Genomic DNA, 27,086 nt, shown 5'->3' on the forward strand with positions numbered 1-27,086 from the left:
ATCTGGCCCCCAGGGCCCTGGTCACCGAATGGCCCACGTGCCCTGAGACACCGTGGAGCTGCACCCTTGGGAGCAGCCAGCTCCAGGGCAGGAGCCTCATTAGAGCTGTTTGTCAGTCTTGTGACGTTTGCTTTCCAGGCCTCACTTTCCCCACCTGGGGGCCAGGTGTTGGCCGGCCAGCCCCCTACCTCCCTTTCCAGCTTGTGAACTGGAAAGCACCGTGGAAACTGTGAAGTACGGTGCTCTCCCTCAGAGCCTGGGAGACCTGGGGACCGGTCAGCTCTGGGGATGGGGCCTCAGGCACACGCTCCAGCAGCGGGGGGCTGGTGTGGGGCCGGCCCCCTCCCGTGCTGGGCACTGGGGCCCTCGGCTGGAATGTGCTGAGCAGCAGCGGCCACGTGAATCATTATCCCTTGTCGGGCTGAGCTTGGGACTTCCTGACCCAAACCAGCTCAGGCTGGGCTGAGGCAGAGAGGCGGCCTCCACACAGGGTCTCCGGCCCTGGCTCTTGTAGGGTTCCTCCCCGGCTATCCGACCCCGGCGCTGCCACGGTTCACCCTGTAGACCCTCAGAGGGAGGGCGTTTTGCCCACAACCCTCGGCCTCTGCAACCTGCAGCTGCAAAAGCAAGTGTCGAGCTCGGGAGGCACTGGAGGGCACCCAGAGGGTTTCCTGGGTGGTTTCACGCCAGAAGCCCAAGCTCCAGTGGGCAGTGACTCAGATGTGGGGGGGCTATGGGGCTGCAGGGGTCAGGACATGGGTAGAATGAGGGTCCCCACGTCTCTCCTGGCTGGTGGCCCCTGGGGACCCAGTGCTGGGAGGTCAGGCCTTCTCAGACCTCAGTTTTCCTGCCAGTGAGCTGGGTATGAACCACCATCAGCCACCATCTGATTTCTTTAGGTGCCTAAAACTTGAATGAAGTTACATCAGGGCTGTGCTCAGATGTCCTGGTGGCCTGAAATTTCTGAGACGTGGAAAGGGCCGGAAGGGGTAGACAGGGACACAGGAGCAGCCTGGCAGGGCAAGGACACAACCACTGAGGCACACACTCCAGAGGCACTGGGCTGGCCTGGGCGCCTGCCTGGAGGGCAGACCTGTGGAGAGGGTGGGGAGGGCCCCAGCCAGGGCACCTGGGTACTGGTGTGCGTGGCCTGCCTCTGCTCCCTCACCAGGGGTCTGGGACAAAGTCCTGGGCCAGTGCAGAGCTTGGTAAAAAATCATTAATTTTCCTTGTCAAGCGAAAGCTCTGACTCAGGCCTTTTTCTATCCCGAACAGCAACACCCTGGCTTGGGCCTGAAGCACAGAAGCTGCTCAGGGCTACCCATGGCCTCCCCGTGGCCAACCTGACTCTGCTCCGAGGCTCAAGCCTCCACTCAGAAGGCCTTGCCAGCTGCAGGTGAGTAGGAACCAGGAAAGCCCAGGGGCTCGGGTGCAGCTGGACAGGGCCAGGCGGCCACGTCCCCCTGGGTTAGTGCCGTGGGGCAGACAAGGCGCACCAGCCCAGGAGGAGACGTCTGTGGGTCTGACACTAGAGCAGCAGGAGGCCTCTGACCTTGTGACCAGGAGAGACAGGAAACCACACCCCAAACCTCTCTGGGGGTGCCCCTGCCTTCAACAGAGCCTCCACACCCCCTGTTCCCCCAGCTTCCCTCCTGAGAGGTGAGAAACCGGGCTTCCTACTGCAGGGGGAGGGGGCTGCCCGACCAGACCAACAGCAGTGGGAGCCTCCAGTGACTCAGCCGGGTGGGGGTGGATGGGGGGTGTTTATGAGCAGCCGAAATGGCTGTAAAAGTGGCACCTCAGTTCACTTATGGCCTGGCCATCCCCTCCCCTACCAGCCCCTTGACTTGAAAAGCTTCCAGAGGGGCCTGGAACCTTAGCAAGATCTGGGATTAAGGCTTGGGTGGAGTCTTAGCTCTGGAGTTGGGGTTCAGCAGGGGGTTAGAGGTCACACTGGCATAAGGACTCGCTCAGCCTGGGGGGAAAAACCCAGGCTGAGTCAGGGTTGAGGCTGGGACTGAGGCTGACTTGGGCTAAGCTTGGGTGACGAGGTATGTAGCATCCAGGTTTGCAGGCCATCACCCCCAGGGTGGGGCAGTGGGTTTCCTGAGAAACCACGGCTGGGCTGCAGAGCTGATGACTGAGCTGGTGTCTTTCCTGTTTGCATCTGGTGCCACCCGGGCCCGCAGCTCCATGCCTTACTGGTGCTAACGGTCGGCAGGCAGCAGAGGCTGGCCAGCCCAGGGCCACTGTACCGGAGGCCAGTCCTGGCTCCAGTTCTAAGCTCCAGTGATCACCCTGGCTCCTCCTCCTCCTAGGCCCCCATGCCTGGAATCAGAGAGGGGAGTCCCCACAGGAACTAGCTCCCACTCCCTGCCCCCATCCAGGCCTTTCAAAATGCCATTGAAACTGACCTGAAACTGACCAGAAACTGACCCAGGGGCTCTGCCCCTTGTCTGTCAAAAAGAGCAGGCCACTCTCTACCAGTTAATGTGTGACACCCCACCCTCATGGTGGCACTTTAACCAGAGGCCTGGGGCTGAGTAAGGGGTTCAGCGGCCCCACCTGCATTGGTAGAATGTCCAGAGGGAGACTCTGGGTTGAGACGCATGAGTTACGGCCCCAGGAACACCCTTCAGAGGCCCAGAGCCCGTCAGACCCCTGTCTGCAGTCCTCTCCACTGCCTGGTCTGGTCCTTCCAAGTACAAACACTGTTTCTTTCCAAAGCTCAAGTTTTCTGATGTCAGATCTCAGAAGGACTCCCCCATCAGTCCCTAGTTGTACCTCTCAGTTCCCCCAATCCCTCCGTGAAGGTCCTTTTCCTAGTACCAAGGGGTGGGTGTGGTCAGTGGTCATCAATCGTAAAACTTAGAACAGAATCACTTAGAGGCATAAAGCTGAAACTGCCAAACCATAACACCGAAGAACCACAAGAGTCCTTTAGGTGCCCACTGTGGGCACCTAGACCTCTGTTACCATAGGGGCCACACATCACAGGGGCAGCCCCCAAATCAGAGGACCTCCGCCGGTAGTGCGGGAGGTAGCGACCCAAGAACAGGCGGAGAAGAACAATCCCAATGAAAGAAATGACGAATGCAAAGGCAGGGGACTGGACACGGGGAGAAGGCCTTGGACAGCTGGGAACAGTCACCTCTGGAGGAAGCTGTCTCAAATAGCACAGTCCTCAAACTCCAGGCCAAGCAATGGGCGCAGTGGGGCGCGGAGAGGGACGTGCCCACAGAACGCATGGAGAAGACAGTTGTGGGTTCCACCTGGGAGATGGCCGGGCTGGAGCCTGGAGAGGAGGTGGGCTGCCAGGAAGGTTGGCTGCAGCTCCAGTAAGGGCGCCTTGAGACTTGAGCCTGTGGACCCATTCACATTGAGGGAGAGGATTTGGGGGTTCTGAGGAGCTCAATTTCCACAGCGGAGCCTGGAGGCCCCAGAGCCCATGGGTCTGGACACCCGTCTTCTGAGAGGCGCTAACACAGTAAAGTGAAAAGTGCCCTTTGTGTCAGCTTGTCTACCCCTTGTTTTCCGGATGAGGAAACTGAGGCCCAGACGCCAGGAGAGTCCTCAGGGCCAGAATACACAATTGGTAAGTGCGTGAACAGGGACTGTCATTTAATCTGAATGGTATTTCCCAGGGCCCGGACAATCACATCAACCTCCTCTTGACCATCATTAAAGGTCCTCCCGTCTAGGAACTCCCAGGCTCCCCCTGGACCTCAGTTTCCCAGCCAGTACTGAGAGGTGAAAGACTTGGGGTCCGAGGCCCCCTCTCCTCGGCGCTCAGGCGTCCCCACACCGCCCAAGCATGCAAGCCCCGCCCCTCCAGCCCCAGTCCCCGAAGACTCCTCCCTCCTTTCCTTTAGCTGTTAGTCCCCAGTGGACCGGAGCCCGCCAAGAGCGTTTGGGGGTGTGACCGGGTGGGAGAAGGAGGCGGAGCCCGCGGGTTGGGGTCTTAGCTGAGCCCTTGGTCTTACGGCCTCTAGCCGCCTGGGGTGGAGTCAGGGGCGGAGCTGGAGAGGCCGGGCGGGCGCCAGGATGGGTAGAGACCTGGAACCCGGGAGACACTGGGGAGGAGAGACTCTGGGGAGGGAGAGGAAAGGGCGTGAGGCCAGAGACGCAGGGGGAGGAGCGGGTCTAGGGTACCAATGACTGGCCCCTTCGGGATGTTCCCAAGACTGGGGGTCCAGGCGAGGGCAGGGCAGGGCGGGGCGGGGCTGGAGGAGGCGGCGGCCGAGTCGGGCTCCGGGTCCCGGGGTCCAGCCGGAGAGGGAGTCCCGCGGGCGCACAGACAGACCCGCGCCCGCGGTCGTGCGGGCACCTCTGGTGAAGAGGCCCTGCTTCACGGCTGAGGGTACCTAGTCACCGGTCTCGGCCGGGCAATGAGAAATAAATAAATAAATAACATTTGTGACTCTCGGAGAAGAAAATGAAGCTGCAGCCGCGTCCCGGGCCGCGTTCCCAGGTCCCGAAGTCAGGGCTGCCCAGCTCCGTCGCCCCCACAGCCACATCCCGCCACGGTGCGACCCGGGGCCGCGGCCTGCACAGCAATGTCCGGGGCAGGGGGCAGCCGGCTCCGCTCCGCCGCTCCTCACCCCGCGTCGGAGGCGACGGAGGGGGGCGGGGGCGGGAGAGGCCCAGGGAGGGCGCGGGGGAGGGAAGCGGCGCCCGGCCGCGGGGGAGGGGGAGCAGTAGACGCCGCAGCGAGGGACGCGCGGCGGGCGGCGGCTCCGAGCGGCGGGCGGGCCGGGGGCGCTGAAAGCCGAGCGGACCAGGGGGGATCCCGACAACTCCATGAAGTCCCCCCGGGGCCGCGGACGGGGCGCTGTCCTGGGGAAGCTGTCGGGGGGTCCCCGACATCCATGGCTAGGCGGGGGCCTCGGCGACGCGCTCGCAGTAAGTCGGGGTCGGGGGCCGAGCGGAGGGGGCCGGAATTGGGTGGGGGCGACTCGGGACCTGACCGGGGCGGGCGCGCTGGCCTGTCTCGGTGTCAGTTGGCGGCGCCTGCTCGGAGCCCGGTGGAGCCGCCAGCCCCGAGCCTCTCAGCTCCGTGGCTTTTTTGGAAACTTGCAAATGTTTTCGTAGAGAGAGAAGTCGGAGGGGAGGGAGGGAGCGAGGGAGTGACCGAAACGGAGCTCGGGGCTGCTGGAAGAACGGAGGCCAAGGCCGGGGGAACTGGAGACAGACTGACAGACAGACGGACGGAGCGTCCTAGCCGCAGGCGCGCTCCAGCGGCGCGGGCGCAGGCGGGGCTCCGGCCGGGGACCGGGAGGGGGCGCCGGAGGCGGCTGCGGACGGGATGGGGATTGAGGAGGTTGAGGGGCCAGGAGCAGGCGGCCCGACCACCGAAGGTTTCAGTGTCGTTGCAAAGTTGGGATCTCCTCCGCCAGCAGCAGGCCCCTAGCGGCTCAAAACGCGCCCCCCTCCCCGCCCCGCCCCCTTTGCGCTCACAGTGGAGCTAAAAATAACAGCCCCGTGCGCCCCCCGCAGACCGCGACCCCAACCCCTCCCCCTCCCCCTCCCCCACTGGGCGTGGGGCGAAGCCACATCTCCCAGTTCCCCAAAAGAAAAAAAAAAAAAGAAAAGAAAAGGCGGCGCGGGGGGGGGGCCGGGGGGCGGGCCGGGGGCGGGGGGCCCGGCCATATGGATGTGATTTCTCCGCTCCGAGGCAGACGGGCAGCTCCGCAGCGCTCGGCGCCCGCCCGCCGCCCTCCCGGCCCCCGGCTGCCTCCCTTCCTCCTCCCTGTCTCCTCTGCGCTCGCTCTCTCGCTAACCCTCGGCGCATGGGCCCCGCGTCCGGCCCCGGGGCCTCGGGCCGCCGGGCCGCCGGGGTCTCCTAGGCCCGGGCGTGGGCGGGGCAGCTCGGCCTGACACAGCTCTGTACCCCATCACCATCACCAGGGCCGGCGGCGGCGGCTGCCCGGAGGGACGGGGCCCTAGGCAGTGGCGATGGGGGCCGCCCGGATTGCGCCCGGCCTGGCGCTCCTGCTCTGCTGCCCGGTGCTCAGCTCCGCATACGCTCTGGTGAGTCCCAGTCCGCACCCAGGACAGGCTTGCTCTGGGGGTCCCTGGAGGGGGAGGAGGGGTGTCCAGGGCCCAGAATCTTGGGTTCCCCAAGTAACGTCAACTTTGGATGGCGGCTTCCTCTGACCTGGGATCCTCGGTGCCTGCTGCCTGGATTGCAGACACGCGGTGGGGTGTCTGGATTCCGGGTTCCAGATGCCTAAGGTCTCCCTGTTTCTGAAACTTGGGTTTGGGGCTCCGGTCTGAAAACCTGTGGTTGGGGATCCCCTGTCTTCTGCTGCTCTGGCTGTGCCTCCCTCGAAGATGACAGTGTGATCTAGCAGAAGGCCGAGCTGTGGCCCACAGGCTGCTCCCCCGCTGCAGCTCAGGACACAGGGCTGTGGGTCTGAGGTCAGAATCACGCAGGCGGGGGTAGGATTTAGGGGACCCTGCAGCTCTCGGGGTCTCGTGCATGCACACACACATCCATCCACTCGTGCCCCGCTTTACCCAGAGTGGAAGCGGTGTGCCCAGGGAGGCGGTGTGGTGTGGCGTGGAGGAGGAATGGAGTCCCCTGGAGGAGACTGACCTCACAGAACATTCCTACAGGAGAAGCACTCTGGAGGGGGACTTGGTGACTGAGGGGATCCCATCTGGACCCTCCTGAGAACAGAGGCCAAGAGGGGATGAGAGGGAGCAGGAGAGACAGATGAGAGAGGAAGAGACAGAGAGAGACAAAGGGTGGTGGGGTGAGTGCTCTCCGGAGCAGGAGGAGTAGACGGACTGAGGACTGCAAAGACAAACAGGGAGACAGCTGAGATGCAGAGGGGCAGCGCCCTGCTCATCCTGGGCCAGGGTCTGGGGGCCTTTTCCAGAAGAGTCAGTCAGACCCCATCGCAGCCCTGCCCCAGGGGACCAGCCGTTGCTGAAGAGGCTGCCTGCCTGTGCATCAGACTTCAAGGCCTCTGCTACCTCTCCTGCCTCCCAGGTGAGGGCATTTGCCTTCTAGAAAGACAGGCAGACAGGCAGCCTCCTCCTCCTGCCCAGCTCCCTACCAGGCAGAGCCCCAAGGGGAAGGCAGTAGCACTGCGATTCCTCCAGCCTCTGTAACCTTGGGCTATCCTTCACACCTGAGTTTCCCCAGTGTAACAAAATGGAGAGAAAGAAAGAGTTGCTTAAGAGTCCCCTGAGCGGAGGCGGTCCTCTGCACTGCAGCCTCGGCTTGCCCCATTCACCAGCGACACACACTCCTGACTTTGGCCTCTCAAGGCCATCGGCATCAACCATGTTAGGACTTACGGGCAGAAAGCGGGGGTTCTGAGAAGGACCCTGGTGAGAGCCAGGGCCCAGAGCATTTCTTTACCCTCCCCGTGGGCCGCTCCAGGGCCCATGAGCACAGCCACCTGCAGAGCCAGCCAGCCAGCCCGGCCCACCTGCGCAGGACTTTCCAGGCATAGACAGGGTGACGGGCGGGGGCGTCTTGGCAGTGTGTCTGTCCGCAGTCCGTGGGGCTCTGGGCGTGGTGTCCTCTGGGCCTGCGTGAGTGCCTGAGTCCCCGTGTGAGGTCACGTGTGAGCTCACGTGTGCCCAAAGCTGTGGGTTGCACCTGACTTTCAGGGGCGCAGTCGTGCTTGCAGGTGCGTGCATTTGTGGGTGCACGTGCACCCGGGTCTGCTGGTTTCTTATTTCTGCGGAAGGGGTGCTCTGCAGCAGCCCCTACCTGCCCGAGACCATTCTGAGCACTTACAATGTTCACTGCATTACCTCACGGCCCTCTGAGAGGGGTCTGTCACTGCCCGAATGTTTTAACTGACCCGAGTCTCACAACCGATGTGACCATGACTTACGGCGCGCCGGCCAAGTGCCCAGCTCTGTGCCTCCATGAGGGGAGGGTGACAGGTCCCCAAGGCCCTGTTCTGGTTTCTGGAAAAACTGAGGCCCATGCAGAGCATTTGCCCGGCTCGGCTGTGGCTCAAGGCTGAGGATGGGGCAGGAGGAAAGGCGTCAGGGCCGAGTCTGCTCCGAGACCTTGTGGTTACACCTGTGGCTTGACTCTCAGGCCAGTGTACTGGTCCTTCCCTGGTTCAGGGCTAGAGGACATGGCCCAAGGGTCACCCAGCACCCTGTGGGTCCCCTGGGCTCAGCAGGAGCCTGCCAGCTCCCTCTTCTGAACACAGGCCCTGCCTCTCCCAACGCAGACGTGCGCCAGTGCCCACCGCGGCCACCAGCCCCCTCGGAGAGCCTCTGTCACCAACCCTGCAGGCTGCCTGCCCAGCCAGCCCCGACTGGGGGATGAAGAAGCGCTCCACTGGGAGCACACTGGCTGTGGCCAGACTCAGCTGGTCCGTCCTGGGCTTTACAGGGAGAGTGACTGCGAGGCTGGGGTCAGGTGGAGTGGGGTCTGGAGGGAGGGAGGGTTGTGAATCAGGACAGAGGAACGGCCCTGTCACTGGGGATGCCTCGTCCTGAGGACCCGTGAAGGAGAGACTGCGGGAGGAAAGGCCGAAGGCCACTGCAAGGGGCTGGCTGTTAGTGTGGAGATGTGACGTCTGAGTCAGACTCAGGAGGGACTGGGGTGGGAGGTGCAGGGGACCCCTCCCAGCCTGCTCCAGGGCCGCTTGGCCCCAGGGCTCACTTTTGAGGACAAGAAGGAGCCACTGTGTACTGACCAGTGGCTGTGCCCAGATTTCAAGCCAGAAACCATCACAAGTGTTTTCTCACTCCGTCCATTTACTGCCCCCCCCCCCATTTTATGGGAAATAAAATGGAGGGGGGAGGTGAGTCTGCAGCAGAGATGGGATTTGAACTGAGATCTTCAGACGGCTGCACTGAGCTTCCTCCTCCAAAGCAGGGTGAGGATTTGGTGGGGCAGCAGATCCCCAGGTGCCCTCTGGGTTTTCTTTTTCTTTTTTTAAAAACACTAAAATCCTATTACTTTACTTTCATGTTCTTAGTTTTCACTTGCTAACAGGCACTTGACAGTGTTCTTCCTTATACAAGAGTCAAACGCTACGGATGAAACAGACGTCATTCTTGAGCACCCCCAGGCCCAGTCCCCCTTTCAGAGACTCCAGTCTGGGGTGAGGACGTGCTCCCGGCTGCTTTCCCTGTGCTTCCGAAGGGCGCCTTTTTGGGCACCTCCCAGGAGATGGCGTTGTTCTGTTGTCTTCGGTGTGTTTTTAAATGAATGTTACCAGTGGAAAGATAGGGCCCAGCCGTATGCATTTTTCTACTCACAGGCACGCTCTGGAGGCCTCTGGGTCGGAAAGCGCCGGTCTTTGTTTCATGCCGCCTAGTACTCCAAAAGCTGGGGTTTGCGCAGCAGTTCCAGGAATGTGCGTTCAGAGCGTTTCTGCATAATTTTTGCGTGCGCGTGTGATTCCAGACGGTGGCAGGGAGGCCCCTTGAAACCCTCTCTTGTCCCCGGGGGACCACTTGTTTCTCCGTGGGGTATTTCCACATTCCGTCACTGCTGGGTCTGAGAGTAGTTTTGATCTTCGTGCGCGTGGCCACACTGCCCTCTAAAAAGCGATGCCAGTTCAGACTCCCACCCCCGAGGGAGCGGAGCGGGCGGGCCTCTCCCCTCCACCCTCCGAACAGCGTGAGGACTCTTTCCTTCACAGTCGCCAATCTGAGAGGAGAAAGTGGTGTCTCGTGTCATTTTAGGTCACCAATTGCCAGTGAGTGTTTGGACTTTATGTCGGTTTATGGTCCGTCGTCTGAGAGCTTGCTCAGAGCCATTACCCATCTTTCTGTGAGTTATTTGTCTTTTTCGTATTGATTTGTTGAAGCTTTTTATATCACCTGCCCTTTAAACACGCCAGCTCCCTCCGCCCGCGGCTCCGGGGACTGCCTGTGGACGGTGGGGGCGCCGCAAGCCCTCGGGAACTTGGGTTTTCTTCGGAATGTTTTAATGAGGCATCAGGCGGCCTCCCCCAGATTCCTGTTGTGGGCCTTCTGGGGACACTCCCTGGTCCGGCCACCACATGGGGAAGGCCAGCGAGAAAGAGTCCCCAGGAAAAAGAAAGGGTGTGGTGTGGCTTTTGCAGACCCCTTAAATTATCTGCAAAGCACAGTGTGACTGAGAGAGGGTGCGGAGTTTTTCTCAGATTTGCAAAGACGTCAGCAACCTCCAAGCCCTTAAGACTCCCAACTTTGGGAGCTACCTGGTGGGGAGGTGGGACCTGCTGGGACCTGCCAGGACCCTATTCTGCTGGCCAGGCAGGCTGTGGCTGGGTTGGGCCATGCCATCTGGGCCTCGGTCCCCTTAGCCCAGGTAGAGACCACTGGTGAAAATCCACCCTGTCCTCGCCACCAACTCCACCATCCCAGGCTCCGTCCCACCGCCTGCCCTGAAGGCATCCGCGCTGGCCAGGACCAGAGGCAGGCGTCACAGTGCCTCCCCCCCAGCCCCTCCCAGCCCCGAACACAGACGGCCTGTTCAAGAAGGCCTGGCGACGGGGAGGAAAAGTCCGCACTTGTCGGCGGTGGCAGGCAGGAGTGTCCCCGGCAGGGAGCCCGTCCCAGCCTGCTCGGGCCAGCCGGACAGACTGAGGGCAGCCCGGGGTGGGGAGCAGTCCCTAGCCAGCTGGCATGGATGACACCGAGGGGGGCCAGCACGGCCCTGGAGTGGAACTTGGAGCAGAGGTACAGGCAGGCCAGGAGGTCACGAGGCGGTCCCCTGCTCACCACGGTGCTCTCCTTCTGGTTTTTCTGGAGGCACAAACTCCTCTGCACTTAGAGCTGGGCACAGGCCACCGCCGCCGCCACCTTCACCATCTGATCACCTGTCTGCCTGCCTCCGCCCCTGACCTACCTCCGTGGAGGCTGCCTCAGGTGCTCTGCAAAGAGGCGATTGCTTGGCACAGCAAAAGCCGCGGCCCACAAGGACTGTGCACAGCTGGTACTGAGGCCAGCACCCGGTGGCTGAGTACTTCCTCCTCCTTCCCCTTGCTCCTGGGTCGCAGCCAGTGTCAGGCAGACCTTCGCTGCAGTCCCTGCCCTCTGCTTTTTAGCTGTGACTCTCTGTCTCAGCGTCCCCATTTGAAAGATAAGAGGTGGTGGAAAGGGAGGGACATGTGGCTAATGTCCAGCAGCCACATGCGGGCTGGTGCCCACAGGTAGAGCGGCTCCTGTGGGGCGGGAAGAGACCGGCCACTCCTCTGGGGATGACCACCAGGTGACCCGCTTCCCCTGGAGGTGGGCAGGAAGCCAGCCACCAACTTCCCCCCAGGGGACCAGGCTGGACCCAGGCAGAGGGCTGAATGAGGTGACCCAGGAGGGCATCCCGGGGCTAATGCCGTGCAGAGGAAGAAGCGCCTTCCCCGGGCAGAGGTGTCAGCCACCGAAGAAGGCCCCCTTGTATTTCCTCCATAGCTCTGCCCTGCGGAGACTCTAGGCCTGTCTGGGATCACAGACAGCAAATGTGTGGAATTTGGCAGTTAGGGGAGGCCCCGAGAGCAGTGGCTCACGCTGGTCAGTGGCATGGAACCGGCTCTCTCCACCATGATGGTCACCGCCATGCCTCCATCACCGGCACCAGCCAGGACGTCGCCACCTCACGGTCCTCGCGGCCACCATGGCTGCCATCCCCGCCCCTGCCTCGGAGCCCGGTGAGAACGAGCCGTGTGCTCCCGGTGGGAGGGGCTGAGAGCAGACGGCTTTTCTCTTCCACTCAGCTTCTGAACTCAGGAAATAAGAAACACAGCCGGGCCTCTTGACCACACACCACTCTCTCCCCCGGACAGCAGCTTCCACGTTTGTAAATAACATATTGGCTTCCCGCCCCCATCTGCACCCTGCCTGGAGCCCCGCCAACGCCAGCTCAGCGCTGCCCGGCTCCCTCTCCCCAGCTCAGGGCTAAGGTCAGGTTATCACCCCACCCCTGCGTGTTCACAGGCTGCACGTCACACCCACGTGCGCACACGGGAAGGCTCCGTGTTGGGTTGAACGAGGGGATAGTGAGCTACCTCGGGGACCTTGAAGCCGAGCCCCAACGATGGTTAGGTCAGGGGAAGTCAGCCTTAACCCAACACCATGGGAGGGGTGTGGGGGAGGCGGTTTGGGACTCCTGGCATCAGGGCTGGGAGGCCCCCGCAGGGGTGGCTGTGGACTAACTGACCCCCAGCCATCACGCAGCCCTGGGTTGTCAGTCTTTGCCCCAGAAAGCCAGGATCCTCAGACTGCGTCTAAAACGGTGAAGGTCCCAAGTCCTATGCGGCCAAGAAGGCCCAGACTCTGCAGGAGCAGGGCTGGTGGGGCAAGGAGTGGGAGCCGCCAGGCCAGGGGAGAATCGGAACTGGCAGCATTTCCCCTGTCCCCGCAGGAGGCTGGGCCTCCTCTGTCAGGGCAGAGGCAGAGGCCCCCCTGACAGACTCTTACCCCACAAGCCCAAGCAGTGACTTTGAACCTTAGTGTGAGTCCAGGGTGGGTCCAGAACTGCAAGGTGCGTCCAGAACTACAAGGAGTTACTGGGACGTCCTTCCACCCCAGAGGCCTGCATGGCAGGCACACCCACCCAGAGGGCCCTCCTTATTCCTCCTCCTATTCCCAGGAATCTCACCTTCCATCTGCCCCTCACGGTGGCCCCAGCACTCAGCTTCTCCAGATCACCTCACATGCCACTCTGGGTCCCCAGCCTGGGGGCGCCCATGGCCATGGCTTGGTGCTACTGCCGCTAACAGTAGCCGTAGGAACAGTCAGCTTCTCCTGGGCCCCACCTCTGCCCAGGTTTTCCACGCACTACGGCAGCTCCTCAAGCAACACGGTTGTAACGTTGGTAAGACGCCGCTGCAGTGTAACTCTTGTCTGTATCAGTGAGCCGCTGGTGAACTGGCTGCGTGATGATTCATTTCTCTTCAGGTCTCAGAACCGACCGAAGACCTTAAGTGGGGACTCCCGGTGCCTCACTTATCCCCACAACAGCGCTGTCCTGATTTTGCAGGCAGGAAACTGAGGCGCAAGGGTGAAGCGACTTTTCCCAGAGACACGGGGGCTGTCCCTGGTGGAGGCAGGATTCAGGCTCCAAGTGCTGGTGGTGGAGTCTCCTGCACTCGAGAGGGAGGGCGCAGCTGGAGGGAGGGGCCGGTGGGAAAGTGCTTCCCTGATTCGGGCTGGGATGCCTTGTGCTGCAAGGGCAGTTCTGCCATGATTGAGTGTCAGAGAAATGGGTCGCACCGCACAGGGAGGTCAGAGGCGGGGCCACGCTGTCCCTGTGGATGAAAGAAGGCGTTTGGGGGCTGTGGGGCGATGGAAGCACATGGGCCCCCCTCTCCACATGAAAGTGAGACTCCAGAAAAGAGGGTGCGCCTCCTCTTGGCATGGAGGGGCTGAAGCCAAGAGCAGACAGATGCCGTGGGCCAGTTCCTGGTCCTCACCCAGTTAGCACAACTGTCTGTCTGTCAGTCTGCCAGCCCCGCCGTCTCCAGCCTGTGCCCAGGTGCCCCTGGTCCAGGCTGTCTGCCCCTCGGTCTTACCGTGGGGCTCGAGTGTCTATTGAGGGGCCGGCGCGCCTCAGTCAGTCCCTTGAGAGCTGCCTGTCAGCTGGAAAAATATGGTGTGTTACGTCTGTGTTGAGAGATGGGTGGGCAAACAGAAAAGGGCATTGATGGTGATTAGTGTTAGGGGGCTGGTGGCAATGTTGGTGAAGGCGGTGACGGTGCTGCTGTTGCCTTGGGTGGTAACGGTGCTGGTGGAAATGGCACTGGAGGTGGTGTCGGTAAGATGTTCTACCAGCCGGTGGCAACAGTGGTGGTGACAGTGGTTACACTGATCAAAATAGGGTTAGTGCTGGTGCTGCTGGTGGGGTGAAGGGGTGTATGGTTGTGTTGTGTAGCTGGTCCAGGTGATGACGGTCGGTGGTGGACACTGATGGGGGTTTGAGCCGCAACACTGAAACGGCGGTGAAGGGCGCTGTGGTGGAAGCAGGGTGGGCAGGGCAATGGCACGGGGTCGGACCCTCAGCAGCCTGGATCCCCGATGCCACAGGCACAACGGGAACTTCAGGGTAGTATTGGGGCCCGCGAGGGGCAGGCCTGGGCTGTTCCCCGTTAAGCCCATCCCCCTGCAGCTACATCCCCCAGCCGCCTGTCCCCCTCCCTCCCAGCTGGCGGGTGGGGGGCAGCAGCAAGCACAGAGCAAGCTGCGCCAGCCCTTCCTGGGGGTCGTGACCGTGGGTTCCGCCGAGATCTCAGTATCCAACTCAAACTCCGGAGACACGCAGAAGCACAGACGCCCCGGCACTTTTGAGCAGCCGTATCACACACAGGTTCACAGACAGCTCAGGCTCACACCCCGAGTGTGCGTGCTGACAGGCCCCACCATGTAAGAACACACAGAGACGGCGCCCCCGGGGCCACGAGCGCGCCCGTGCGCAGTGGCGCCTCCGCTAAGTGAAACCAGCAGAACCCAAGGCCGGTGGAGCCAACCGGAGACTCCCTGGCCCTGGAGGCCCTTGCTGCCGCCACCAAGAGACTCGGTCAATTAACTTCTCCCTGTGGCCTAGCTCCTTGACCTACCCCAGCAGGCTGGCCAGCCTCGCCCGCCTACTTCCTCCCGGCCTCCTGCTGGTTCTCCCATCCCAGGAAGCTCCACTGGACTGAAGGGACCCAGCCGGGCCTTGGGATGTCTGAGGGGGAGGGGACACAGCCCTGCTCTGTGGGGTTTTGGGAGATATGCTTGTCCTGGGGGTCTCAGGGAATGCGTTCACTGCTCTGGGTTTCCCCCGTGGGCTTGGGCCCACTGCGCTGTGCCCAGGACGGGGTGCTGCCTCTGTCCTCTGACCCCTTTCCAACCACAAGTCATGGGGACAGGCGCTGTGGGTGAGGCCCCACCCCCAAGATGCTCCTGTTCCCTTCCTTAAAACCTTGCTGGTGAGACGGGGTGGGTGGATGGAGGTCCCAGCAGAGGGAGCGGCAGGAGCCCAGGCTGGTCAGGAGAAGGCTGCCTGCTGGGAGGGAACTTCCAGAGAGAATGGGGAGCGGGGTGCGTGTGACTCCCACCCTCAGACTGTGCAGGGGTGCCCTGCCCAGCCCGGACCAAGGCCAGCAAGCACCTTGGGGGTGCCAGGATGGGAGGTGCTGAGGCTGTCGCTGTTCACTGGGGAGAGGGTCAGGATGGAAACTGGTGACTTCCAAGGTCCTCTGGGGGCACTAGGACTTGAAGGAATCCAGGGCCAGCTTTTTCCCCAGAGCTCAGCGTTCCCTGCCCACCCCACCCACCAGGTTCCCGAGGCGACTGGGATCTTTGAGGATGCATCCTGGGACATTCCATCCCTTTCCCGTTGCCCCCTGGGGAGCAGGCTGGACAGCGGATATCAGTGGCTGCTGCGTGCAGGGTTACTGTCGGACAGACTGGGGACAGCCCCCTCCCCGGTTGTCCTCTGGTAGGGCAGCCCTGCCCCTTGGAGCTGCAGCTTCCCATCTGTAAAATGGGAGTGATAGAAGGCAGAATTCCCACATTCTAGAGTCAGGGGCCTTCGGAAGGGGGGCAGTCCCCTTTCAGGGAAGCTGGGATGGTTGTGGGGCCCGCTGCTGCTCCGGGAAGTCCTGCCTGCAGTCTGACTTTCAACTCGATAGGTGGATGCAGATGACGTCATGACCAAAGAGGAGCAGATCCTCCTGCTGCACCGCGCCCAGGCCCAATGTGAGAAGCGACTCAAAGAAGTGCTGCAGGTCCTGCAGAGGCCAGGTAGGGGCGGGCCAAAGAAAAGCATGGGGGGGGTCCGGAGAGGGAGGAGCAGAGGAAGGTGGGAGGCAGACTCCAGAGCCAAGTGGCATCAGGGGAGGGTGGTTCAAATAAAGTGGGGGGTCAGGACAAAGTGAGGGCCGAAAGTGGGGTGGGTCAGGCGAGAGCAAAGCCAGCAGGCTCAGAGATGGGCTGAGCCTCCCCTCCCAGGGTGGTGGACAGGCCGTGTGGAGGCAGGTGACTCACCCCCAAGCTGCTTAGATCTGTGAGGCGCAGCACAGACCCCCCCGGTCTGCCTGGACTGGCAGCACAGACTAGGCACTAGACCACCCCCCCCCCGGGGTGGGCCGGGACGGCCTCCTGGGAGGTGGTGTTCGAGGCAGGGCCAGGGGACGAGTAGTCTTCGAAGGAGGCCACCTGGGCAGAGGGCAAGGCAGAAGTGTCCAGGGTCAGGAGCATCCAGGGCCTGTGGGGCAGGATGGGGAGGCACTCAGAGGGCTGGGGACGAGTGTCTGCGATTCTGTCAGCCGAGGTCACTGTCTGGGGAGGGTGTGTGACCCGCACAGCACCCCCCGGACACCCTGCCACGGTGCAGGTGGGAGGGGTCCCCACCTGGCTTTGCAGCTCCTATCCCCATCTCCAGCTGGTTTTTATCTTTTTTTTTACTGGTTTATTTTTCATTGTATTTTTTTCATTGCCATTTATCCCCCTTACACCCTCTGCCACCTCCACCCACCCCTTCCCTGGTTTTTATCTTGAGTCCATTTCCTGGAAGTGGAGATGAGGCCTCATTAGCACCCAGCCAGGCCTCTGACATTTGTCTTGATTAATCTCCTGGGCCTGGAAGAGGTCCAGACCCAGAATGACTGGCTGACAAGAGCAGCTTCCTCCCTGATCAGGCCCCAGGTTCTGGGGGAGGGGTGCAGGCCCGCCCAGGACCAGAGCGAGCACAGCGACAACCCTGTGGCACACAGGCTTTTCTCGCACTCACGGCCGCTCGCATCAGCCCCACCCCCCATCCCGGTGGCTCCCTGGGCCTCTGCCCATCATTCCAGGGTCTTGGGGGCCAGGCGGGCTCCCCTCACACTGGGTCCTCCCCCTCATTGTGGAAGCCTGGAGGCACCTCCTTTTGCCCCCTTGGTTTATGACCGAGCCCCCTCTTCCCGAGTCACTGCACCCTGCCCCCCCCCCCCCATGATGCCAAGGGTGCAGGCAGAAGACGGGCATGGGCTGTCCATCGCAGGCCAGGGTGCCTGTGCTCAGGACCCCGACGTGGGGGGCCTGGGGCCCTGGCGTGGGCCGCAGCCTAACGTACAAGTCAGATGAGCAGGGGGATTTCTGAGCGGAGAAGAGACACCTGGAGCGTCTCTCCCAGGGAAAGGCCAGGCCCCTCCCCAGATGGGTCCCCGGTGTGTCCCTTGTGAGTCCCTTACTCCTGGGTCAGGGGACAGGGCAGGTAGACATGTTTGTCTCCCTTGACAGCGGCATACTCTTGCCCTAGTCTGCGCCAGCTGCCTCTTGACCAGCCTGGCGCGCTGGCCTGGCTGCATTTTCACTGTGTAACCTCCGTGTGGACATCACCACTACTGTCTGCTTTGGCCATGCGCCCCCTGGTGGGCCCTCGGCCTCCTGCACGGGCTCCGGCTCCCTCTGGTCGGAGGACGACAGCACCTGTGTGGCCCAACCCTCTGGTCGACCCACACACGCCACACGGGGCTGGCTCACACCTGAACCCCTCTTTGACGGTCTCCTTCCCTTTGATTACTTCTTCACCAGGCGTCACTGTACAGTTTGTAAAGCACTTCCTCGTCTGTCACCCCAGCTCTCGCAGCAGTGGGGGTGTCAGCAGGGCAGGGCCCCGTGCCAGTGGTGCGTCTGTCTGGGGGAGTCTGAGGCAGGGGGGTGCCCTGGGTCTCCTGCTGTGGCACAGGTGGCCGCCATGACTTTCCTGACTTCTCCAGCTGACATAATGGAATCAGACAAAGGCTGGGCGTCCGCACCCACGTCAGGGAAGTCCAGGAAGGAGAAGGCAGCCGGGAAGCTCTACCCTGAATCTGAGGAGGACAGAGAGGCAGCCACTGGCAGCAGGCACCGAGGTACATCCACACGTCCATCCCAGACTGGCTCGGACCGCCCACCCCTATCCCCATCCAGGGAGCTCAAGCTCCTGGGGTCCTGGGAAGGGTCAGAGGCTGCTGCCTCTCCTGGGCAAGCAGGGGAGGGGCTGGGAGGAGTCAGGGCCAAGGAGCAGCAGGTAGAGGAGGCGGGCAGCTGGATGGGCTCCGCCCCCGGGAGATGGGCTCCGCCCCCGGGAGATGGGCTCCGCCCCCGGGAGATGGGCTCCGCCCCCGGGAGATGGGCTCCGCCCCCGGGAGATGTGGGAACAGACTTTGCCCTGCACCTCCCTGGGTGAGGGGACCCCTTCCATGGAGAGGGGTTACAGAGAACCTGAGAGACAGAGGGGCAGGGATATGCAGAGACTGGGAGAGGCTGGGAGAGACCCAAAGACAGAGAGACAGAGATGAAGAGGGGGGACCAGGAGGTTAAAAATGGGCCTGGGACTCAGCGTATCAGAGGAGGGTGCACCAAGACACACCATGAGAGGGGAGGGTGGCTGCAGAGGGTGGGGCCGGAGACAGTGGGACGAGGGGAGGAAAGGAGAGGAGGGGAGAGGCGGGGCTGCGTTGTCCCCGGGGAGGTGAGGAGAGACAAACGCAGAGACCAGGCTGCAGCCACAGGGCCGGTTTGAACCGGCTGGGTGGGCAGGAGATTCCAGATGGGCCACATCTGGGAGGCTGTGGTCACCCTGTGGCTCCCCAGGGACCAGAGGGAATTGTGGGCCTGGCCAGGCGGGGCTGGGAATATGGTGCCCAGGACAGAGAGCCTTTCAGCAGGCCGGGGTGGGTCCAGCCTTCCAGGCCGCCTTCCAGGGTGACTGGAGAGCCCTGTGGTTGGAGCCCTGCAGGCGGAGAGACTGGGACTGGGGGGCGGAACCTGGAAGATTGAGAAGCTGGGGACCCTCCGAGGTCACACAGCATCCCTCCTTCGAGCCCAGAGCCCTTTAGGGGATGTGTCACCCTGTCTGGAATCCCAGTGGACACTTAGATGGCCCTTCCCCCATGAGTCTTCTCTTTCGCTGGTTTCACAGCAGGTGTTCGGGGTGGGCCTTGGACGGTGGTGGGACTGTGGGCCGACATGGTTTCCTCACAGTTCCCAGTGCAGAACCTGAAGTGCAAAGAGGGTGCACACCTGTGTGAAGTCGGCAGCTGTTTGGGAGTCCCGCTGGCCCTGGAAATGAGACCTCCTGCCTCCAGTCCATGGTGCCCAGGCAAAGGGCGTATAGGAAGCATTCTCAGCCGGGGGGTGGAGGGGCTGGCCCGGAAACTTGCCCTTCTCCAGGGACACCTGGAAGGCAGGACTAGGGGCTGAGCCCTCAAGGAGGGCAGGCCTTGGGCTGCATGACCTCGGCAGCTGCCAGCCGCGGGGCCAGGGACAGCTCCTGCGTACAGGGGCTGTGGTAATGCTTTGAGGCCCCCTGTGTACAGGGGCACAGCAGGCAGTAAGGGCTCACACAGTCTCTCCAGAACACTCCAGGCCTGAGTGCTCCAGTCCCGGGGCGCAACTGTCCCTGAGAGAGCCAGCGACTGTCACAGGCGTATTCATCCCTCTGGGTCTCAAACCATGGACTTGACTGGTGTCCCACCCCATCTGTCTGTCTCTGTGGGCACAGGGCGCCCCTGCCTGCCGGAGTGGGACCACATCCTATGCTGGCCGCTGGGGGCACCAGGCGAGGTGGTGGCTGTGCCTTGTCCTGACTATATTTATGACTTCAATCACAAAGGTAAGGGGGCTGGAATAGGCCGGGGACCACAGGTTTACCAGGAGGCCCCGCCCCCCGGGAGCTCGGGGCCTCCGTGGATCCACAACCCTCTCCTGCCCTGACCCTCCCATGGGCCTACAGGCCATGCCTACCGCCGCTGTGACCGCAATGGCAGCTGGGAGCTGGTGCCGGGGCACAACCGGACATGGGCCAACTACAGCGAATGCGTCAAGTTCCTGACCAATGAGACTCGTGAACGGGTGAGAGCCTTCCCTTCCCAACCTGACTGGGATAAGGCCACCCCACGCCATCGGTGACCCCTGACCTAGTCCTGGCTTCCTCAGCAACCTTAGTCTGGCCTCTGACCCTTACCCGGGGTGTCTCCCCACCTGCACAGGAGGTGTTTGACCGCCTGGGCATGATCTACACCGTGGGCTACTCGGTCTCGCTGGCCTCCCTCACCGTGGCTGTGCTCATCCTGGCCTACTTTAGGTGGGCGGGGCAATGGGCGGGGCAGATGTGGGGTGGGCGTGGCGGGCGGCAGGTGGGGTGGGGCCGGGTGTGACGCCCCCTTCCTCTCACTGCGCCCCAACCCCTGCTGGGTGTCCGGACGCCCCGCGCACAGCCGGGCTTCCTGCCCACACACCACGCGTCCCGTGCCCTCACCCACGGTGATGTGGCGCCCCGCAGGCGGCTGCACTGCACTCGCAACTACATCCACATGCACCTGTTCCTGTCCTTCATGCTTCGCGCCGTGAGCATCTTCGTCAAGGACGCGGTGCTCTACTCGGGCTCCACCCTCGATGAAGCCGAGCGCCTCACCGAGGAAGAGCTGCGCGCCATCGCGCAGGCCCCTCCGCCGCCCGCCGCCGCCGCCGCCGGCTACGTGAGTGCGCCCCTCGGCCGCCCAGGCTCGGGGCCCCGGCCACGCCGGCTTCGCGGGAGCCCACCCGGCTGCGCCTGGCACTTGCATCTCGGCCCTCGCCCCTGCCTGTCTCTTGCCACCTCTGGCTTCAGGCCGGTCACCCCACTTCACTGTGTCACCCACACCACTCAGCCCCGCTTCCAGCCCCTACTGACGAGGGCTTTGTGAGTGTCCCCCACACACGGCCCCCCACTCCGGGCCGCGTCATTGGCACTCCTTGTTCACCTTGCTCTCCTGCCCCTGAAAACGTCCCCTGCCCCTCCCCTTGGTGGGAGACCTGGACCGGAGCCTGCCCCTGCCTCAGGCCTGACTAGCCCCGGTTGTCCCGTCCCCGCTGCCGCCCCTCCCCCTTCCCCAGATGCAGGCCCTGCCCTCTGGCTAACACCAGCTGGTCTCCTAGGCTGGCTGCCGAGTGGCTGTGACCTTCTTCCTTTACTTCCTGGCCACCAACTACTACTGGATCCTGGTGGAGGGGCTGTACCTGCACAGCCTCATCTTCATGGCCTTCTTCTCCGAGAAGAAGTACCTGTGGGGATTCACAGTCTTCGGCTGGGGTACGAGGTGTTAGGGGAGAGAACAGGCAGTGTGGGGCCAGGGGTGATGGGGCCAGAGGGGACCGCTAAGGGCAAGACCCCCATACGACGTGTCCTGTCCCCAATGTGGGGTGGCAGGTGGGCACCCTGCCCACCCTTCTGTGACTGTGACCTCTTCCCAGACTCTGGGAACAGAGCTCAGCTGGGTGGGGTTCACCTGGAGCTGGCTCAGCTCGGAGTTGGCTCAGCTTGGAGCTGGGGCTCAGCCCGGCACCGAGGGAGTGGGGACTCTCAGGTCAAGAGTCAGCTCAGGATCGGAGTGGGACCGTGGGTCCGAGGTCAGCCTGAAGCTGGAGTTGGGGTCTGGAACCCTCCTTGCCCCCCAAACCCTGTTTTCCCCCCAATCCCCTCACTGGGTGGCTGCCCACAGGGTCCGTCCATGGCCGGCTCTCAGCTTCAGCAGCCTCTCTGCAGAATGGGTAGCCGGGGCTCTCCTTCCCTGAGGGGGCTCCAAGATCAAGTTACTGATAATTGTCCATTATTGTTGGCAGCTCCAGGGCTTGGCTGGGCTCTGGGCAGCTGGCCAGACTGCAGAGGGCTGGGCCTGGTGGCTGGAGCCCTCCCAGTGCTCGGGACCCAGAGGCCCTCAGATCAACAGCCACAGCCTCTCTGCTCCTTGGCACACGCTCTGACCTTGACCTCACCCATGGCAAGCCCCAAATTGGGGGCAGTTCTAGGCCTGATCTCAGGAACTAAGGAAGGCTCTGGGTCTAGAGGGTGTCAAGGTGGGGGAAACACACTGACTTTGATGTCACAGCTCTTTTTCTGGTCACACACTCAGGTCACTCCCCCCACCCCAAAGGCACTCGGGCCTAGAGTGAAGGGGGAGGGGATGCAGGGTGGGGACCTGGGCTCCCTTTCTAGAGGCAGGGCCCACCCAGATGTACCATGTGCCATCTGAACCGGCTTAGGCCGGGGCACACCAGGGCTCCCCAGGGCCCTTTACCCAGCTGAAACACAACCTTCCCTCCATCCAGCCTCATCCACAGTGGCCAGGACCTTCTAAACTGGGTGGGGAGGTGGGGCTGGGACAGAAAAATGCTGGTAATAGGCTCCCTGCCCCACAGGAAAGCCAGTCCCAGAGCAGCGCCCTCTAGGGGAGCGAAGGAGGAGGAGAAGCCTGCTCAGGGATGTTACTTGACACCTTGTCAACCTGCAGTGTCTTGCGGACACTGACCCGCAGGCGAGACTGTGCCCGTGTAGGAGACGCAGAACCAAGATGAGGGCGGGGGGCCGAGGGACAGCAGGGTGGCGCACGCTGGGGCCCGGCTCTGTCTCCCAGCTGCCCAGGGCGAAGGGTCTGGGACAACGACGGGGCAAGCTGGGCGCCATCAGGAGTGAAGGGAGTGGGACTGGTGGGCCGAGGACAGACACTGTCCCCCTCTGTGCACACAGGTCTGCCCGCCGTCTTCGTGGCCGTGTGGGTCAGTGTGAGGGCCACCCTGGCCAACACCGGGTAGGTCCAGGTGGAGGAGGGGCTGGGTCACACAGGCCAGAAACGCCCCTGGTGACCTCTTCCTCCACGAAGCGTGTGGCGGGGCCTCCTGTACCCCGGCCCTGAGGGGCTCCAGCTCCTGAGATTTTCAGTCCAGCTTTGGGCCAGGTGCCTTCCTCATGGTCACTAGAGGCTGCTTCAAAAGGGGTCTCTGAGGGCAGCCTCACGCCTGGCAAAACCCGAGACCCCCCCTCCCAACCGCGTGTCCCCTGCAGCTCATTTCAGGGTAGACCAGCTCCGGGGCCTCTCTCGTGAGCCCAACCAGGTGGGGCTGGGGGCTGATGCCTCTGCCTCCGGCAGGTGCTGGGACTTGAGCTCCGGGAACAAGAAGTGGATCATCCAGGTGCCCATCCTGGCCTCCATCGTGGTGAGCAGGGGCGGCCCCAGGGCTGGGTGGGGGTGGGCGGTTGCAGAGCCCAGTGATTAGCTGCTGATGGGGATCTGTGGAAGCTTCCTAGACTCCAGGGTCACAGCCACAAGGCCTGGGAAGCAGCCAACACCCGTTCTGGTCCAGAGGGGGAATCTGAGGGCCCGGGGAGTGCCCCCCATGAGAGGCAGAGCAGAGCTGGGCGGGGCCACAGGCCGGCATCCTTGCCCCCACCTAGTGGGACACAGCACGGAGACGCAGTCCTCCCTCACTCCCACAGCTCAACTTCATTCTCTTCATCAACATCGTGCGGGTGCTCGCCACCAAGCTGCGCGAAACCAATGCGGGCCGGTGTGACACTCGGCAGCAGTACCGGTGAGCCAGCCCACTGAGCCCAGGCTCCTCAGAGTTCAGAGGTTGTCCAACACCAGCGCCAAGTACAAAAGCAAAGACGAGCTCCCAAGCGTGAGCCTGTGTCAAGGGAAAGCTCCTGCCCCCCTGGCTGGCCCCACCCTGAAGTGAAGGGATCTCACCCGGCCTCTGCAGGCCCTGGGGGCACGCCGAAGCCAGCCCGGGCCACCCCAGGCAGGCACCGCACTGCAGCTTTGGTTTGCAAGGGCGGGACAAACCCAGACCTCTCTTCAAAGAGCTGGTCACGGGGAGTCCGAGGGACGGGTGGACAGTGGGTGGCTCCAAAAGGTAAGAAGGTGCAGCTCCGCTGAAACCTGAGGAGTGGGCTGTGGGATCACGAGGTGAGGCCGTGGGGGAGTGACAGATGCCAGCAGGGGGACCAAGAGGTACAAAGGACCCTGGGACAGGGGACTGTGTAATTTATGGTCCGCTCCAGGACGCCTCAGAACCAAGAGGCCCTAGCAACACTTTGCTCAGACAACAAGATGTCGTTGTCCCAGGCAAATTGGCTTGCCTGCATGGGTGGCCAGAGCCTCAGGCCCCTCGGGGGCTTTTGGAACTGGGGCTGGCAGGTGGGGGTGGCAGGGAGCCCGTCGGCCCTGACCTGCCTGCCCGCTGGCCCAGGAAGCTGCTCAAATCCACGCTGGTGCTCATGCCGCTCTTCGGCGTCCACTACGTCGTCTTCATGGCCACGCCGTACACCGAGGTCTCAGGGACACTCTGGCAGGTGCAGATGCACTACGAGATGCTCTTCAACTCCTTCCAGGTGCGCAGTGGGCGGGGCCCGGCTGGGGCGGGGCCTGTGCGCCCCGTCTCCGTCTCCCCACACGTGTGGGCGCTGGGCCCTGACCCTCATGCCTTTCTCCACAGGGATTTTTTGTCGCCATCATATACTGTTTCTGCAATGGCGAGGTGAGTGAGCGGCGGGCATGGTGGGGGGTGGGGGTGCAGAGATGCTACCCCGTCCCTCCGTTCTTCTGCCCAGTTCTTCCTTTGTTCCTGCAAGAACGCCCCTGAAGACGTTCTAAGGCAGAGAGAAGTCTTTCCAGGTGGTCCGGACTAGGATGTGCTAGGGGGTGGGCTCGTCATCAGTCTCTGGCACAGCCCGGGGTCTCCGCAGCCCCGTGGCTGGGTACCCCGTAATCCAGCTTGAGCCACTCAGCCACCCTCAGGACCATGTGAGCCTCGAGGGTTCTGGGTGTGCCAACTGCCCGCAGCCAGACACCATGCTCTGAGGATTCAGGGTGCTACTTGGTCTTGGAATTCTCCAGAAACAATCCCTTGCCTCTGTCTCCTCGACCCAGTGCGGAGTGTTGCAGGGGCATGGACGGGGGGCACAGCTGGGTTGGACTGATGGGGCACAGGAGTCAGAGGCACACCTGATGGCCCACCCTGCTCCTGCCACCCCAGGTACAGGCTGAGATCAAGAAGTCCTGGAGCCGCTGGACGCTGGCACTGGATTTCAAGCGCAAAGCACGCAGTGGGAGCAGCAGCTACAGCTACGGCCCGATGGTGTCTCACACCAGTGTGACCAACATCGGCTCCCGCACGGGACTTGGCCTGCCCCTCAGCCCCCGCCTGCTGCCCGCCGCCACTACCAATGGCCACCCACAGCTGCCTGGCCACACCAAGCCAGGGGCCCTGGCCCACCAGGCCCCGCCACCAGCCGTGGCCACTCCCAAGGACGGATTCCTTAATGGCTCCTGCTCAGGGCTGGACGAGGAGGCCTCGGCACCAGAGCGGCCACCGGCCCTGTTGCAGGAGGAGTGGGAGACGGTCATGTGACCGGGGACCCAAGGGTTGGACCTATGGACATAAGGGCGGATGGACGGACCAAGAGACAGGTGGTTGGATGGCTGCCCACTCACGGCTGGGCTGGGAGGGCAAAACAGGAAAAGGAAAAAAAAAAAAGAAAAGGGAAAAGGAAGCAGTGTGTGGCTTCCTGTGGTCACAGCTGGGGACTCGAGTCTCCCTAGGAGGGGAGGGAAGGGGCTGGGAGCCATGGGGGAGGGCTGGACTCGCCCTGCTGGAGGGGGTCTAGCAACCTCAGGCCGGTCCCTGGGGTCAGGGCGCAGTCCAGCACAAAGGGCCCAGGCAAGGCCGCTGTCCGGGCCTAGAGAGGCTTGCCTGCTGTCACAGTGACCGGCGGGCCTGTGCAGGAGCAGACCCCAGGCTTTCCCTGCCACAGCTGCCACCTTGCCTCTCCCCACTCTTGTCCCCAAGCCCCACCCAGACTCCCCGAGGGCGGCTCCCCACCCGGCCCTCACTCAGTGTCTCCTCAGGGCCCACAACAGACCCCTCGGGTCCCTGGCCACAAACCCCAAGCCCGAGGCCCTGCTCCAGGCCCCTTCCTGCCTGTTTGCTGTGTCCCATGGAGGCTGGGACATTCAGGGAGCCCCCTGCATGTGACTCCCAGTCCCCAGCCTGGACCAGAGGGCTCAGGGGAGTGCCAGGGCCACCGAGTGAGAGGTCAGGTGGGGTCTCTGCTGTGGCTCAGCAACTGTCTGACGCCAGAGGCTGGCTGGTGGGATTCTGTGGACCCAAGACGGTCACTAAGCATCCGCCTCCCAACACCTACCACTTTCCTTGGCCCCTGCTCAGCCCAGTCTCAGGCCCTAGAATGGCCTGGGCTGTCCTTGGCCTGATCTCCAGGCACTGACCCTACTGCGTCGCGTGTGCTCTGACCAGACCCTTCCCACTGGGGCCTGGAGATGACCCCACCCCTGGGCCTGTGCGCAAGCCGGTGCCCCAGCCTGGCCCAGCATTTCCCTCATTTCCAGCTCAGACCAACCTGTCCTCCTCCATGGGCTCAGCAACAGGGAGTGCTCCCCGCCTCCAACAGCACCCCCTGTGGGGGCTGGGCAAGGGGTCACGGGGCCAGGACCACGAACTTACTTTGGCGCTGGGCACGCTGAGCGGCCTCAGGCTCAGCCCCGCCTGACCATCCAGGTGGTGGGTGGGGCAAACCACTGCCCAGGCCTGGCTCCAGCTGCGGAGGGACCTGCAGGCCACTGAGCCGACTGAGCTGAATGTGGAGGACACCCGTAACCTTGGGGGTCCTAGAGGGAGAGTGACAGTGGGAAGAGTGCCTGTTCTGACACGCAGGCCAGAGGGGGTCCCAGGGTCAGGGGCAGCAGGTAGCCAGGCAGGGAGGTGCTGTTGTCAGGAAGGACCCTGGATGGGGCATGGCTGGAAAAAGGAGGGGTGCAGGACAGACCCCAAGCCCCTGCAGGAGGGGGGTTGATGCCCTTCTCCAGGGCTCAGCACACAGGACCTCCAGACCCTGGGCCTTCAGGCTGGCCCCTCAGGAGGAGGCTTCTGGAGTGGAGTCCATGAGGCCCACTCACCTGGAACACTCCGACCGGGCCCCCCAGGACAGGTTAGCCCCTCCCCATAGACTGGGGAGCTTCCTGCATGACAGGGCTGTGCTCACCCCTTGAACTTATGACCCCTTTCCCTTCAGATGGACCCCCAAATAGGGCCATGCTTCTCCTTCAGACTAAGTGTCCCCAGGACGTGCTGTGCTCAGGTGTCCTCAGGCAGGACCAGGCCTCCCCGTTAGGCTGGGCACCACTGTCCCCCTGGACTGGCCGCCCAGGACAGGCCAGGACCCGTTACAGCAGTCCAGTCCCCCAGGCCAGGGCCAGAGCCAGGGCCTCCCCACTCAGGCCCCTGAGCCTCGCCCGGGCCAGCTAGGTGTTGGCAGAGGAAGTGTGAGCCCTCAGTGGGCCTGGCGAGCAGTCAGGCCCGTTTGCCTTGAGCAGGGGCTGGAGCCAGGTGGT

At 62.9% G+C, this 27,086-nt stretch overlaps 1 protein-coding gene across 6 annotated transcripts; it reads left to right on the forward strand.

Annotated features, from left to right (window-relative positions):
* The first annotated feature begins 1,275 nt into the window (after nucleotides 1–1,275).
* Nucleotides 1,276–25,257, forward strand: PTH1R (parathyroid hormone 1 receptor). Of its 6 annotated transcripts, XM_037130083.2 has the most exons (16): nucleotides 1,276–1,396; nucleotides 3,425–3,595; nucleotides 5,908–6,030; nucleotides 15,585–15,696; nucleotides 17,655–17,789; nucleotides 19,424–19,534; nucleotides 19,655–19,773; nucleotides 19,911–20,005; nucleotides 20,204–20,399; nucleotides 20,839–20,992; nucleotides 22,427–22,487; nucleotides 22,827–22,893; nucleotides 23,174–23,268; nucleotides 23,929–24,070; nucleotides 24,175–24,216; nucleotides 24,715–25,256. In XM_037130083.2, the coding sequence occupies exons 3-16, from the start codon at nucleotides 5,956–5,958 to the stop codon at nucleotides 25,087–25,089; spliced, it is 1,779 nt and encodes a 592-aa protein (XP_036985978.2). In that variant the 5' UTR covers nucleotides 1,276–1,396; nucleotides 3,425–3,595; nucleotides 5,908–5,955; the 3' UTR covers nucleotides 25,090–25,256. The 6 variants fall into 6 exon arrangements, with proteins under 6 accessions (XP_036985978.2, XP_053525429.1, XP_053525430.1 ...); XM_053669454.1 differs by lacking the exon at nucleotides 5,908–6,030 and having other exon boundaries at nucleotides 24,715–25,257; XM_053669455.1 differs by lacking the exon at nucleotides 5,908–6,030 and having other exon boundaries at nucleotides 3,516–3,595; nucleotides 24,715–25,257.
* The last annotated feature ends 1,829 nt before the right edge of the window (nucleotides 25,258–27,086 follow it).

Source organism: Artibeus jamaicensis, unplaced genomic scaffold (assembly GCF_021234435.1).
Source record: "Artibeus jamaicensis isolate MK-2021 breed Jamaican fruit bat unplaced genomic scaffold, CSHL_Jam_final contig_519, whole genome shotgun sequence".
NCBI classification, from domain to species: Eukaryota; Metazoa; Chordata; class Mammalia; order Chiroptera; family Phyllostomidae; genus Artibeus; species Artibeus jamaicensis.